Source organism: Malus sylvestris, chromosome 3, assembly GCF_916048215.2.
Source record: "Malus sylvestris chromosome 3, drMalSylv7.2, whole genome shotgun sequence".
In the NCBI taxonomy this organism is placed as follows: Eukaryota; Viridiplantae; Streptophyta; class Magnoliopsida; order Rosales; family Rosaceae; genus Malus; species Malus sylvestris.
This window is the reverse complement of record NC_062262.1, coordinates 14873654-14890167: the sequence shown is the minus strand read 5'-3', so window position 1 is coordinate 14890167 and position 16514 is coordinate 14873654. Positions and strand designations below refer to the sequence as shown.

General features: G+C 39.8%; 2 protein-coding genes and 1 long non-coding RNA gene across 3 annotated transcripts; 1 reads left to right on the top strand and 2 right to left on the bottom strand.

Annotated features, from left to right (window-relative positions):
• Positions 1-8473: 8473 nt before the first annotated feature.
• LOC126616568 (uncharacterized) lies at positions 8474-10678 on the top strand. The gene is made up of 2 exons (XR_007621197.1): positions 8474-8804; positions 9944-10678. It is a non-coding gene; the product is annotated as an uncharacterized LOC126616568 (long non-coding RNA).
• Positions 10679-10755: 77 nt separating this feature from the next.
• On the bottom strand, positions 10756-15006 carry LOC126616567 (uncharacterized). The gene is made up of 3 exons (XM_050284638.1): positions 14458-15006; positions 13933-14139; positions 10756-11086 (listed from the first exon to the last, which is right to left on the bottom strand). Exons 1-3 carry the CDS (start codon positions 14959-14961, stop codon positions 10943-10945), a joined length of 855 nt encoding a protein of 284 aa, XP_050140595.1. The 5' UTR covers positions 14962-15006; the 3' UTR covers positions 10756-10942.
• On the bottom strand, positions 11134-13926 carry LOC126616565 (pentatricopeptide repeat-containing protein At5g08305; the record flags this gene model as incomplete). Its single annotated transcript, XM_050284637.1, has 1 exon — positions 11134-13926. A coding segment is annotated over one exon (1647 nt), but the record flags the coding sequence as incomplete, so codon positions are not given.
• Positions 15007-16514: the final 1508 nt, after the last annotated feature.

Below are 16514 nucleotides of genomic sequence, written 5' to 3'. Positions count from 1 at the left end.
CCTTAGCGGATGCAAAGTTTTCTGACAAACACAACAACTTTGCCCAAAAGAAACACCAAGGGCAGACGAACATTGGAAAGAACACTCAGAAACAAGTTTTATCCTTGTCGACCCAAAAGATTCAACATAAGAGCAACATGTACCGGCAGTTGAGCACTACCTCCTGCCGCGTGTCACACGGCCCTAGCCGACCCTTGCTCAATTATTCAACTCTAGAGTGGCCCAATATCGAAAGTTAAGCATCACTTGCTATATGTAACATGGCCCCAGCTCCACGGCTCCTTGCCGTGCTTTCACGCCTAGCCTTGACAACGCAACAAAGTAGCCCAACGATGCCCCGAAGGCAGTCGAGCACACTTTAGCCGCACCTACTCCCTCAATGGAGATTTCTGGCATTTGCATGTCAACGGGGCATCCAACTACAAACGCTCGCGAGCAGCCGTGGTTCTTGTCACCCCAGACGATTGAATGCTCGAGAAGGCAATCACTCTAAGCTTCAAAGCATCTAACAACGAAGCATAGTACGATGCCTTACTAGCAGGCCTCTGAATGGCAAAAGACTTGGTAGTGAAGAAGCTCGCAATTCATTCTGATTCCCAGCTAATCACCAGCTAGACTACTGGGGAGTACACGGCAAAACATCAGAGGATGGCGCAATACCGAGAGAAAGTACGCAAGCAACTTGAGGCATTGGAGAAGTTCTTCCAAGAATATGGCATCAAGCAGCACATGTCCATTCCGAGATATCCTCAAAGTAATGGGCAGGTCGAAGTATCCAACAAAATGATCCTCGACTGCCTCAAGAAATCCTTAACCAACAAGAAGGAAGAATGGCCAGACGAACTCCCTGGATGTCTATGGGTATATCGCACCACCAAAAAACGAGCAACCAGTGAGACTCATTTCTCTTTGGCATTTGGTTCGGAAGCAATCATTCATCCCAATGTCATCAAGCCAAGTATCACCGCTCTACTACCAGGCATTGAGCTGAACAGTAAAGAGATGGTCACAAGCTTAGATCTGGCAGAGAAGAAGCGTGAGCAGACCAGTACCCGCATTGCAGCCTACCAGCAGTAGCTCCTCTCCAGCTACAACAAAATGGCTAAAATCTGGCAGTTCTAGTCCGGAGATCTAGTCCTAAGAAAAGCCTTCATCACTGCCCGAGGAGAAGGCTCCAAAAAGATGGATTCCATAAAGGAAGGTCCATACAAGATCAACAGAGTAGGCAGCAAGAGTAATTACACCCTCACCACCATGAAACGACAAAAAGATCAAAAAGCAATGGAGCGTCTACAATCTGAAGGGGTACCATGTGGGACCTCCCACTACATCAAAGCCTGAAGACTCAAGAAGCTCGATGGGCACCACCACACAAGCTGAGGACTATCCAGTTATTATGCAGTTTCTACCTTACAGCTAAGTTCACGTTCGTTTCACTCGTTTTTCAATGAGGAATTTAAAAGTAATCAAAACTTAGCTCGGCTGCATGCTTACAACAACTAATCACTCCTGCACTTCAAAAGAAGACTTCGCCCTTCTTAGGGACTCATTGCAGGAATTGCGCCCCCCGAGGGACCAACTATGCTCTCCAGTGCGAGAGGGTAAACCAATTCCCCGACACCCATATGGGTCAACTCTCTAAAAAGGGGAGGATAAACTTTACACTCCGAATATCCAGACGTGGATGAGCCTGGCTACCCTAGTATAGCTAGATGCACGATGGCTTGCACCGGGATTCCTAGAAGTAGCCATAATGGTCTTTTTCAAGGCTTAGCTAACTGAAGGATTTTGGGTCTTTTGGCCTAATCCGTGGGGAATCGGGCCCTAGAGATAGAGGGGGCACATTACGTAGTACGCCCTACAGACGTCTGCCTTGGGACCCTAAAGCTGCTACCGAATGCACTAAGGTAGCCTACGGATTTCGGAATATTGCCTACGGCTTGCCCTTTGAGCAGTAAAGCCGTGCTAAACTTATACAACCGCACATTCTTGTGAAAGGTTAAACAAGCTAGCGCGCATATACGAAGTTTTATCCACTGCCGACATGCTACGTAGTCGATAAGCTTCACCTCTGCTAAGCGTGGAACAACCTACACCAAGTCCTAAAATGTTGTGATACTTGCTACGCAACCTACAGAATTGGAGAAAGCCAAGGTTAACAACCTAGTGGTTACGCGGACTTGTCTGCTTCTGTAAGTAAGGCATCCGGCTGCCAACCCTATGGCTAACAACTTTGCAAAGTTCTACACCAACACCTACAGCTGCATAGGCTACGCGAGCTTGTCTGCTTATAAAAAAGTAGCATGCTTGCCACTAGTCTATTAAGTCTAAAGGTTAGGGCATGAACAAAAGAAGCAAAGATGAAGAAAAGCGAATGAAGCATGTTTATAAACAATTAGCAAAGGCCGAAGGAGTTCAAGCAAAACAAGAGCTACAAGGAAAAACAAATAAAATCCTAAAGGCTACCTAGAAAGCTATAGCAACTTGGACATCCAATGACTACTCAGTCGCCACACCTTCAGCAGCCGCGACGCTCTTAGCAGCGATATCATTCGGGGCTTCACCCCCGGCTTCCCCATCTTGGGCACTAACTTCTCCAACTACTTCACTAATGGAAGCCTCAAAAGTAAAATCAAGCAAGTCTTCCGGAGAAATAGAGAAGGTCTCGAAACCCCAAGCCCAGCCTTTTCACCTTTCAGTTGCTCATCCTCCTCGAGCAGATCAACATGGATGCTCTGCAGCTCATCCACTTCCTTCTTCAGACTTTCGTTGATCTTCAGTACGCCTTGAAGTTCCAACACTTGGGGTTCAAGCCTATCGATGATTCTCTTGAAGTGGATCACTTGGTTATAAGCAGCAATCAACTCTTCATCTTTTTCAGTAGAACAAAGCTTAGAAACGACATGCTTAAGATCTTGAATCTAAGGTATGTGACATCTAATCTCCTTCTCTGCACTTTCATGCTTAACTTGGATCGTGTCAAGCCTAGTCTTCAAGTCAATGATCTCTTGGCGAGTGGTCTCAAGCTGCAACGAAAGGGGGGCAGAAATATTAGACCCCTTCAAAGCAACGAGCTCAGAATCTGCCATTGTATTTGCCATCTCCTTAGCAGCCTTGCTATATCTGCATCATAGCAAGCAGAGCAATTCTTCTATATTGGGTCGTATGCTTCGCAAACGAGCTTGGGCAAACAACCTTTCTAACACCATCAACAAACTTGGCACAAGCGTCCATGTTTTCGAGCAGAGCTGGTTTCAAAAACACATAGATCTCAGCAGTCTCCCTAGAAGCAAGCTTAGTGGATTTCTCACAGCTGCCTACGCGAGCAGTCTCCTCATTCCCAGCAAGCGAATCAATCTCAGCAGCATAAGGAATGGGCCTTGGCGCCACTTTAGCAGCAGATTCCACCTTATCGCTCTTCATAATAGTAAGCCTCTCCAAAGGTGAACCGGACTTAGCTCCCAACAGACGTCTGGGTACAAAATTCGGCACTAGGGGCATGACAGGACCTTTATGCCGAACAATCCTATCAGCAATCGTACTAGCCATTCTTGAAATGACAGTCGCCACATGCTCAGATCTAGCAACCTCATTTTTCGTCCCCTTGGAAAAAGTCAAGTCAATCACAAGCCTGGAAGCAGTTGGCGAACCCGTGCGAGCAGTGAAAGAAGTTTTTGGTTTTTTCTCAGCCGGCATCTCTTAAGCAAGCAGGGAATATCCTTTTTCCCACCTTCACTTGCAGCAAGATCCACAATAGTGGTTGGACCAGCTAATGCATCCATCTTGATCCTATTCACCTCATCTTTTGGGAGCAGCCCACGTTTCTCCTGACGAAAAGAGCTAAAGTAGCCAACGTCATTCGTGGTACTCAGCAGAGGAGTTCAACCCAACATTCCAGCAGCTCATAAGGCCGCAACCTCTTCATTTCTCTCAATCACCGGCTTAGCTCGTGTCATGTCCAAAATCCTAAAAGGACATGAGCCATGTGACGTGCCTAACACTGCACCCCAATGCCACAATCTGCGGCCACGGCCACACAAGCTGCCCTTGGTTCTAGCCAAGTCGAGCAGTTTAAAGTAGTGGTCCTTACCACAATACCTCATCGGCCCATGCCGAGCCGACTCCTGGCCCATGCCAGCCAACGTGCCGCACTACCCCGATGGTTGCCCCGCGGTAGCGCCATCCAAGAACAAGACAAGGAAAATTAATTTTTTCTTACCTCGGTGCGGCGCGAAGAAGATGAAGAAAGCAATGAAAGACGGTCCTTTGCACAGGCAAGATGTAAAAGATTGCTAGAGGAGGGGGAACAAATATCCTCTAAGTTATCTCTCTCTTGTAGGGTAGAATAAATCGCTCTCCAAAGTTGATTTAATAACCCACTTAAGAGGGACTTAAATAGGCTTTGAGAGAAATTTATTTCCCTTTCCTAGAATGATCTAATTTCCTATTAAAAAGAGAATCAACATCAAAATAGGAAGCAGTCTTAAGTTTCCTAAAGTAAGAAGATCTCTACACCTGCTGCCCTTTCTTGCGAGCAGCCCAACAGGTGTGGGGGCATTTGTGGAGCAAAAAATAATCACAAGGTGACACGTGGATTCTTGGGTAAAAGAAGACAAAAATACCCTAGAGGTATACTGGGATTCCTACACGCGAGCAGCGGGCAATCATCCCTAAACTAAGTCAAAAGTGCCCAAAATAGGTATCAACTTAAAACCTATTTCATTCCATATATTTCTTACCTCTTTTTCCCTCTTTTAGCTAATCAATTAGCTATTTATTTTATTCTTTCCATAACTTTAAAACCTTCCTTCTAAAAATCATGATAAATGGCCAATTAAGGGGTTAATTGCCTTTTTAATCCCTTAAATTGTCAATTAAGTGATCCCTTTAACCCATAAAACACCACATGGCCGGCCATCCTCCATGTTTTCTACCTTTTCTACCATATTTTCCCTTTTTAATTACCCTAATTAAACCTAAATTCAACCCAAAAACCCTAGCTAGGCCGGCCACCTCCTATCCCTATATATAGGCTCCCATTTCCACAAAAAAGCAATCCCAACACTTTGGCAAAAATCCCAAAATTCTCTAAACAGTCTTTCTCTCTAAATTCTAACTTTGGCATTGGAGGTTCTTCGGCCAAAGCCCCCCCCATTCATCGTAGGCGAGTGAGGCTCTTGGCCTTAACCTAAGATGTTAATTGTTTTGTAGGTGCAAAATTGTCCAAGATCAAGGAGGAAGAAATTTGCATCCACAATAGCCATAAGATTTAAAATCACATAAGTGAAATTACAAAATTCCAAAGCACATTAAAAATACCAAAGCAATTTAAAGATACCAAAGCACGTTAAAAATTGATAATAATTAACTACAAGTGTGAAAATGTGAGAAAATATGCAAAAGCTCATGATCACATCATCTACGCTTTGAGATGGGTACATCGTCATTTGGATTTTTAAAACTCTGCAAACCCTCATGAATACTGTTTTTAGGGGAAGTTCAAAATAAATAAAAATTCATAATAACTAATGTAAAAGTGTAAAAAAAGTGAAAAGAAAATACAAACATTCACGATTGTATCCTCTACGCCTAGACCATGGTTGCAACATCGTTTAGGCGATAGTATTTTTTGTTTCAGTGCAGAATTAATAAATTCATAATAATTAATGTAGAAAGGGTGAAAAATGTATAAAAAAAAAATATACAATCACTTGTAGTGACAAGCTTTACAACTTTCGTGAAATGGTCAACTCTTAAATTCAACACCACATTCATAAATTTGAGATTCATACTTACCCGTCGATTGTCGTTTGCGCTCTATTCTTCTCGTCGAATTTTGTTTTTCAGGATTAGTTTTTTGAAGACTAGATCTTTTAGCAGATGTAGAAAAATGAATGGTTCAGTTCATTGATATCATGTCCAATGTTTATAGTTAACTGGAAAATGAGTTGATGTTATATAGTTTCTAGAGACTTTATAAACGCTGAGCAATATTTTCACTAACCATAAAAATTTGAATGTTATATCAACTATTCGAACCATTCATCTTTCTGTACCAGCTAAATTATCATGTTTTCAGAAGAGAAAATCTATAAAAAAAATTAAAAAAAAAGGAAATTCGATGAGAAGAATGGAGCGTGAACGACAATCAACAATTAAATTTAAATATGGTTTATGGGAATATGGTGGCGAATTTCGGAGTTGTCCTCTTCACAAAAGTTGTAGTGCTTGTCATTACAAGCGTTTGTAATTTTTTTATATTTCACCCATCTACATTAATTAAAACACTATTAAAGAAACCTTACTACGCCAATAGCCTTGAAAAAAATACTACCCTCATTTTGCATATCCTTGAACATTTGATATTTGTAGTAATGTACTAATGTTTTTTTCGTTTGCCTCTTATTTTGGGGTATGTCATACTTGTAAGTCAAATATATTTTTATATTTTGAAGTAATATTTATGTGACAATGTGGTATGTAGACATTAATTTAGTATTACGTTTTTCATTTGATTATTTATTGAAGTGAAATATGTTTTCTTTAACGGATAACACTATTACACGTTAATATTACCAATTCATTTTAATGAGTGTTACGTGACACAACCCATCAAAACATCAGGTATGTCAAGAAAGTGACACAAACATGAGAAACACGACACGAACGACATGTCTAGTTATTAGCACTCTAAAAATTCCACTGTGCATTCCTCACAAGTGTATTTATTTTTTAAATATAGAAAGCTTAGAGCATCTCTAAAGAAAATACCAAATTTAAAACATCACAATGATATTTGATGAATTATGTGGCAATTTGACATTTTGAATAATTTTTTGCTCCACCCTATATGTTAAATAATAATGTCATTCTATAACTTTTTTTTATCTCTTTGTGAGATACAATTATTGAGACTATCAATCAAATACTTTGGACACATGATAACATTTATTATATATTGCATTACATCCATTAAAAATTTATTAAGTAAATTTGACACCTGCTGTCAAATTTGACAACAAAAAGCTTTGCCTTCAACATCTTATTTGAAGATGCTCTTAAAGTGCACTAAGAATTTCAGAATGTCAACAACAATCATCTACATACAATGTGATATCAATATTTTTTTTTTTTTTAATTATGGAACACGCTTACTTGCAAAGACAAAAGAAAAACTACACCGATCGGGAAGTGTAGAAGGACCATTTATAGTGCACTGCTATTAAGTACATAAAAAAACTGAAAAATTACATTAATGTCAATTGGGAACAACCGGTGCTGAGGTTTTCTGTTAGAGTTGAGTAATGATACACTTAGCATTTAATTGTACCATCATTTTGTATTATCTTTCTATTAAAGGTAAGTCCTGTCAAGTCTCGTCTTTATTAGAAAGATGATACAAATATATATTGGCACTTGTTAATTTGAGCGTTAGTAGTGTAATGCGATAGAAAACATTCTCGAGAACAATATTATTAAGAAGAAGAAGAAGACGATTTAAGAAGAAAACATTCAAGAGACCACAACCACCTAACTCGACACCAAGGTGTTATGAAACCTAATGGACCTCAAGTTCCCGAGGTTTAAAAAGTTTCTGTCGAATTAAGAGTAGGTCATTTTATATTTAACTTTGGATATTGTCACATTGTCTAATGTGGGGTTCTCTTCTGCTTGACTTGTATCGATCATGTTGAAGCACACGTCCCACATTAGAAAATTCATCAAGTTAAATCGCTAACCGGTTCTACTCCTAGTAGTCTAGTTGCATCAGATCATTATTTACCTCCACACTTATTAAATTGTGCATGTAATTACGTTAGAGATAAGATCAATGTGTTTAGCAGTAAGAATTTACATACTCTTTCAAGTCTCGGACACAACCAACTTTACACCAACCCTTCAAATTTATGCTGCAATTTAGGTCTATTACATATAGAACACAATAAAAAAAGGATAATGATAAAGAAACCAAATTTTAAATTAAATTTGCAAACCAAATGATGCGTAATCAACAAGAAATAAGTACATTAATCAACGCTTAAGTAATAATCTACTCATTTCCATCCACATCATTTGATTTACAAAATTTGGTTAGAATTTGCCGTAGAAAAAATGATAAAGCTATGGAGATAAAATCTTTGAACTAAATTTGCAAACCAAATTATGTGTCACCAATAAGAAACAAGCACATTAATCAACATTTAAATAGATTTGGATTCCATTTGAATCCTCTTGATGAGGATTCTAGCATCCTACTCATTCATTGTACATATTATGCAGTCATAAATCATTATGAATTTTTTTTATTTAAAATTAAACACAAATAGTATCTAACGAAAGCTAGCCGCACGATGTACGATGAACGGATAGGATGTAAGAATCCTAGAATCCTCACAAAAAAGATACGAGAGGATCCTCTTCCCACTTAAATAATATCCATTCATCAACATCAACATAATTTACAAGATCTGTATCCCTAGCATTAGCCAAAAAAATATTACAAGATTTGTATTTGAGAAAGTTTGCCTAAATAATGCCTAAATAATAAAGACCGATTTGAAGTGCAGGAGTTTGGTGCAGTTTACTTTGCCATCAATTTTATAGAGTTCAAACTTACCACATGTTCCTTATTCACCATGAGAGCAGCTATACATCCATGGAAGCAAAGGTCAAAGGGAGTTTACAGCCTGCAGAAGTTAAAGTTACCAAATTCCCATATGCCATGGATAAGGTGGGCTACCGACAACCGCCACCAACCGCCTACCGCCCCACGATTTGCATTATGAAATCAATTCCTTCGACAGGTACCATGCACGTTATTGATATTATCTTGGACTTCATCAAATGTTATCTCTTTCTTATCGGTAGAGAACATATGAATATCTGTCTGTAGTTGGTGGTTTCTATGAATCTATACCAACTTTTCCCATATCAGATTGATATCACAACTTATGCTTCCCTCTCGACCCAGATGATCATGGATTTAGGTAAAACCATCGTTTTAGTTATGCTGAGCTACATTTGCTGCTCATAAATTTTGGGTTACTTTTCTATTGGTGTATTATTCTCTAGAAAATAATCCTAAGTCGGTTTAAAAAAATAAAAAATAAAAATAAAAATAAAAATAAAAAACAAAAACAAAAACCTAGGAAGCATTAAACAAAAAAAGTGGTAGGTCTATAAATAGAAGTCAATGACTTGATGAAATGACTCTAAGACCATCTCCAAAGGAACCGTAAACTATAAGAGTCAAATTACAATTAATGATTGATGTGGCAATCTAAAGTCTTCTGTCAAATTTTGTACTTCTCCAACCGAATTGTCAAATGTTATTTTATTATTTAAATAGAGCTTTAAATGGTTGTAATTATTAAAAAAAGGTTGAAACAAAATTTTTATCGGTTAAAAGTGGAATAAGGAAACCATCATTAAAATAAATTAAAAATAAATTTGACATTGATGTCAAATTTTACTTCAAATCATCAAGCCTTCAAATCCAACAAATAGCACTTCAGTTGAAGAGACTTTTGATGTCAAATATGCACAGTGGTATTCCACATAGGATTTTGACATCTCGTTTGAAAATGTTCTAATCATTCAACAAAACAGACTACAGACTTTCAAACCAAAGCTACCTTTACTTGTTTCATTCCTTTTGCCTTACTCAAAAGACTACTTAAAACCAAGACCACAGACCTTTAGGAAACTTACCTTTAGATTTTAAGACCAATTAGAATTTGTTGTGCAACCAGCTCTTTATTAACCCAATTCGATGGCCTCATATCTTCTGATGAGAGTTCTATCGTTAACCATTTTCAGTTTTGTTTTAATGGATGGTTTTCTCACAGTTAGGGATGCCGATATCTAATAGTTTTGATACATAAATGATTTCCAAAATAGTATTGTTAACTTATTTTTCGTGTTTATCTTTTGATTTACTCAGTTTGAAGGCCGAAAATCAATACGAGTGTACAAAGAAAGAAATGCAGAATTATGTGCTACTAGTTTTGAGGAAGGCCGGCCTATAAGTCTTTTGAAGTGGGGTTGAAGCTCGACATGAATAAAGCGTATGATCAGGTCGTGTAGAACTTTTAAGAGGAAGGTTATGTGGATTATGGCATTTGACCATAGATTGCGGGCACCCGAGTCGAAAGTTCAAGCCTTGGAGAGGAATTCGGCAAAGGGGACCCAATTTCCCACCTTGTCCAGCAGGCCTTCACTTCTAAATTCCTCAATGACAGAATCCGTAAGGATGGCACAATGTCATCACATTCATTATCTTCTCTGCAGGAGGACTTGCATACAAGTTCAACACCACCGTGGCGTTCCAAACCAATAATACAATATCATGTGTAAGTTTCTCTCCACATGAAATTGCAATATTGGATCAAAACGCCATGACGGCAGTAAACACATTTCATGTAACTTGCTCTCCTCTACGGGCCATAGAACTTGCATGCGGTGAATCTTTTTTCACAATTTCTTGAGGTATAGCATAAGCCATTCTAAATTCCAAATGCTGCTACTAATATTCATACAACATTAAATGTAAACGCCAAATTAGTTTTTCGGTGCATATTTCCTACAGATTATAGAACAGAAAACATGATTCATGGATCACAAATCTCATGATTTACCAATTCAATTTCAATAGAGAACAATCCATGATTTCCTAGAACTTCAATAAGTGATCCAAAAAGGAATTCTGTTGCAGCATTCGGAGCTAGGGCGTAGCTTCAGAAATCGAATCAAGAGTGAAAACACAACCTCATTCTCATTAAATTACGTAAAACAACTAACACCATAAAAATCGTCAAAAACTATAGAACCATTTGACACCAAATTCTCTACAAATCAGTTAAGAAATCATCATATGGCAGTAAGGACAAATTGTTGATGAGAACGCATGAGACTGAATAATAACACGAAGTTCCCGGTACAATTAGGAGATATTTGCGTTTTTCAGAGATGTTGAGGTTACCAGACCTGCAGATGTCCGCATTACATGCTCCCCAAGTAAAGCAATACAAGAATCGTCGGTCTTCAAATGAGGTTGCACCAATTCCCATATCCTTTTCTTTTGAATCTGCAGAAAGTGATCAACAAGAACCATAAATGCAAAACAAAAGTATATGATAGATGAAGCAAAACTTGACCCAACTCTTCCCTGACAATCTAGTGCCTCTGGCCTGAAGCATATACATGTTTTCTATTATTATTTTTTGTCAGTCCAATGGAGATTCTGTTATACAGACAGCAAGAGACAAACAACCACCAAACACTAGAAAGAAACTAAGAACCCCCAATCCGTTAACACAATGGCATTGTCTCATAAGGTACCCCTAGTAAGCCATGACTTATCAAAATCAGAACAAGAGAGAACGCGCGTGGCTAAACCCAACTCTCTGTGCACATCCCCTGTTTACCTTGCGCAGCAACCCAATGTTTCAAAGAAAATTATTGACTCTCCATAATGTAGCTGTTCAAACCCCTGGTACAACATTTGATCCTGCTATCATCCCTCCAGGTTCCCATGCATCATCAGAGTAGATTTTAACCTCGTATTCATTCAGAGGCTCCTACAAGGTAGAATCCTGAGAGTATGTCGAAACAAAGTTACTGCATTTGCTCACAATTTGCCATGACATACTCAGATGCTTTATGACAACAGCGGACACATTGTAGATAACTCACAGGGTCCAGCAGGTTATGTTCAAAGAGACACTTACATCTGGTTTTCAGATGTACCACAAGGTGTAAGCAATTTAACTCTGTTGCTCGCAGGAAACTGTATGCACATGCACATTCCTTTAACTAAAAACTCTGAAATGGCAGTAATCTATGGTAGAATTGTTCATTAATCCACCTTGCGCCCAAAGGTAACCCAAACCAACCCCCAGAGTCCAAGGACAGAGTAATAAGAATATTCGAAAGACTAGATACTCATTGCCGATAGGACTTGGAGGAGTAGTCTCAATTTTCTCCCATAGATATTTTTTGCAGGAATGGAGTTGGGGAAGATTCTACAGAGGAACTGGCAAATTTAAGAAAGGGTATAAACATTTCATATCAACCTCGTGTCCAATTGATGTGAGGATTGCATGGGTTATGTTATCTGTCCAGCCTGAGCTTAGACCTTGTGCTATCTGTCCATATACTCAGACTTTTCCCGAGATAGATACTCCTGAATAGGGCTCAACACCCAGGTTCGGGTTCCCCAATTAATGAGATCTGCCACCGCTTGGACCAGGCATATTCAATAACCGAAGAATCATGAACTTAGAAGTTTCCTATTGCATGAAAAAAATAATCTTGATTTCTGTACTCCTTATCAAACTTAATCTGGTTCACAATAAAATTCAGCATCCTATAAATATCTTCTGATTCAGGATAAGATTTATCATGAGCTATAAATTTGTGAAGGGTTCCAAATATCTCCACAAAACTAAAACCAGGGGACTTCTTCACCCCTCTCCTCTCCATGGCTTCTCGCAGGCTTCTTGCATCATCCCAGCGTCTGGAAACAGCATAAACATTTGATAAACCAACATATCTACCATCATGATCTGGCTGTATCTCTATAAGCTTCTTTCCAACAATTTCTGCTAGATCTAATTTTCCATGGTTCATGCACCCGCTAAGTAGAGCACCCAACATTGAAGTTGTTGGCTCCTTGGACATTTGACATATAAATTGGTATGCCTCCACTACCTGGCCTCCACGTGCTAAAACATCCACCATGCAAGCATAATGCTCACACTTGGGTGTCATACCATGTTTACCAAGACATTCAAAGAAATGCCAAGCTTCCTTCACTAACCCCCGATGGGCACAAGCACTCAACAAGCACAAGTACGTTATCTCATCTGGAGCAATCCCAATTATTTGCATTTCGCTAAAAATTTCAAGTGCCTGTTGGACTAACCCATGCATTGCAAGTCCTCCAATCATTGCATTCCATATCAACACATCAGATTGATGCAGTGAACCCCCACGAAACACACCTAAAGCCTCCTCTATTGCCCCACATTTTGCATACATGTCCACAAGTGATGTTTGCAACGCCAAAGTTAACGGCAATTCATTCTCGACCATATAACGATGCATCACCTTCCCTTGTTCAAGCGCACCTAGGTGCGTGCATGCGCTCAAAACACTCACCATTGTTACCTCATTTGCTTTAGGCCCCACAACGCACATTCTCTCAAATACCGCCAAAGCCTCGCTAAACTTCCCAGCCTTAACATACCCATCAATCAAAGAACTCCAGGACACAACATTATGCTCTGGCATCAACTCAAATACTTCCTGTGCTGAATTCACATCCCCACACTTTGCATACCCATCCAACATCGAATTCCAGGAAACCGAGTTTCTCACAGGGATTCCATCAAACACCTTACGTGCATACATGATATCTTGACACGTAGCATACATATGGATCAAGGAATTGCTTATGAACCTATCAGACTCGAAACCATTTTTTGCAATATGGGCATGCACAGCCATACCCAGTTCTCGCTTCAATAAACGAGCTGATGCTTTTACAAGGAAAGGATAGGTTAAATAATCCGGAGAGACCCCATCACGCAACATTTTGACAAAAACTGATAGGGAGCGATTCGGGTTTTTGCTGTTGGAGTAACCTCTAATAACTGTGTTCCAATAAAAAATTGTTGGGTGAGGGAGCTGTGAGAAAACTCGATATGAGTATTCGATATTACCCAAATTGGATAGTGCCGAGAAAGAAAGGATTTTGGAAGTCAACGAGTGGTGTTGGGAGAGGCCTAAAGTGAGGAGCAGAGCATGTATTTGCTTGAGCTCAAACATCGATTTGCAATTTTCATGGAGTGCGACTAGCTTTTGAATTATACTAGCATGCTTGCTTGGAAATGACACATTCGACAGTTGAGGATTAGACACGGTGAGTACCTGGTTAGGCGAGGCAGGAGGAGGCTGATTTTGATGATCCTCTTCAGAGCCAAACCATACTCTTTGGCCAGGGAGTGAACCCTCAGGTGGCACAAGAAGCTCAACATTCTCATGGGAAGCATCCGAAGCTGCCATAAGCATTCCATTAGACTTCACACCGCGCATGTTCCTCGGCTTCAGATTAGCAAGCACAACTACACTTCTGTCCTGCATCCAACAAACACAAAATCACACACAATTGTCAATCTGATCATTCTCGTTTGTGTAACGCAAGAATCGATGAACTTTTTAGGCCAACATAACAGAGATAATAGGTGTGAAGTTTTATCACAGAAGTCCTCGGTCAGATTGGTAGTAAACCTCCCACATATAAATTGTATATTATTTAATAATACATTCAACATGAGACTTTCTCCAACAAGAATCAAATATACATACATACGGTCCAAATTCACATTATGTTTTGAAATCCACATGGGTTATATGCAAGCTAAGGAATTTCTTATTAATTAAGAGTTTAGGTACCTGAAGGTGATCAAGAGGCACATATTTGACAAGGCCACTGCAGATGGTTCTGGGTTCGGGCTCGCCGACGTCAACTTCCTCCACATAAAGAGAATCAGCCTCCTCATGCCTCCACGCCTTAACAACTCGGCCAACCCTTATGTCGAGCACGTCGGCTGCATCCTTTATCTTTTTCTGTTCATCGACAACCTCGCTTGCCGGCGCCGCCTCGTCGACCACAGCAGCATCCCTCACTGCCTCAGAAGAAGCAGTAGCAGCAGTTGCAGAAGCGTCGTCGGCCGAGGCGGCGGTGCAGAAGGAAGAAGATGAGTGCCACAAGGCAGCGAGTCTTGGTGGTGGTGATATTGTGGGTTTTCTGCGGCGAATGCGGATGTGATAGTAATTTTGATTGACGGCGGAATTGATTTGGTGGAGATTGAGAGGGCGGTGCGCGTGGGCGAAGGTGAAGAGACGATGGACACTGATGCTGGTGCAGCTTCCTTTCAAAAGGGTCGTTGCAGCCATTCCTTTCCCTCTCTTCCCTATCCTCAATTGTAAGTTGTAACTCCCTAGCTTTGGCTATCCCTCCTTTTATTTTAGATAACTTTAACGAAAAACTCCTGATACCGTTCACTTTAACAAAAAAATCATATTTTTACGCTAAAAAGTTAATCATGGTACTATTTACTTTACCCTTTATTTTGTCCTCATCGACATCGTCGGCTTCATCCTGGTACTGTTCACTTTAACGAAAAACTACATTTTTACACTAAAAAGTCTATCCAATAACAAGTCCACCCGTCTAAGTACTGGTTTGGTACTGGGATGCTTTTATAAAAAGTGGGTATAAAAAAATAGCTGAGCTCAAAAATGTGTTTGGTAAACACTTAGAAACATCTTATTTTCACAATTTTAGGTGAAAAAAAATAAAAACGTGAAACAACAAAAATGAGCTTATTCTCACATCACAGTAGAAGCAATTTTTTTTCAAAGCACAGCAATATCAAACCAATCTTAAAGGGGGCACGAGGGTTACTTTAAAGAGCAATTGATTTGCCGATTAATATTACAATCTAGTAGTATTTTTTTTCATGTGTCATTATACTTTAATAATATCCACTCAAATTTTTGCTAAGATTTTTTTCATTCATGTAGTGTTGTGACAACTCGTCCCTAATTTTACGTTTTTATAAATTTTGATTGAGTGAATTGACAAAAATGCCCCCAGAGGCAAGGATTTTGATTTTCGTTGACCATCATTTAGAGTGACATACACTTATTCTTTTAGCATATTTGCGTAGTACACAAAGATACAAGTGTGTGAGCGTAAACGAAATGTAATTTGGAGTTATAACAAATGAGTTATTAACGTTTAAATTTGGGGGCATTTTAGTAAATTTAACCTTCACTCTAGAAGGCTCTAGATTTTCTGGAGCAATCTAATTGAGCCACGTGGACGGTTGTGATGAAGAGTGGAGGGAGAATGGACGGATGAGAAGAGAAAAGAAAAAAAAAGGGTGGCAGGAGTGACGAAAGGGAAGGGGGAAGATGGACGGAAGAGAAGGGGAGAAAATGAGGAAAAATGAGGGAGGTTGGGTCAATGGAGGGGAGAAAGAGAAAGGGAAGGGATGAATCAGAAAAGAGAATATGAGGGAAATGAGAGAAGAAGAATAGGAGGGAACCTAAACCGGGTTGACCCGTGTCTCCCCCACCGGACCCGTGCAACTCGGTGACTTTCCCTTCGCTTTCCCATCGGTTTTCCAACGACTTGAACCTCACCACCACCTGCAAATGAACCATCATTTTACCCTCTTCCATTTCCAACCAATTTTTATTGAGTTTAGCCTTGAATTCACGAAGAACAGAACATGTCGGCTCCGGAGGTGCCACACCAGAAATCCGCCAATTGGGAAAGCTAAGTTGACCACCACCACCACCAAAACACTCATCTTGAGGCCTGGAACAAAGCCCAAACAATTTTAGGGGCAGCGGAGCACCAAAGGTGACAAATCGAAGCCACCTATTTCTAGGGTTTCTGGCGAGTTCAAGGGAAATTAGAGCTTTTCCTGGCCAAATTG

What these genes read in the sequence shown, in the direction of transcription:
- LOC126616567 (XM_050284638.1), bottom strand. Translation starts at nt 14,961, where the DNA reads ATGGCTGCAACGACCCTTTTGAAAGGAAGCTGCACCAGCATCAGTGTC. An exon ending in TGCCTCTTGATCACCTTCAG is followed by an intron (nt 14,140 to 14,457) that starts GTACCTAAACTC and finishes TGTTGGATGCAG; the next exon opens with GACAGAAGTGTAGTTGTGCT. An exon ending in CTCCTGCCTCGCCTAACCAG is followed by an intron (nt 11,087 to 13,932) that starts GTACTCACCGTG and finishes CACTTTCTGCAG; the next exon opens with ATTCAAAAGAAAAGGATATG.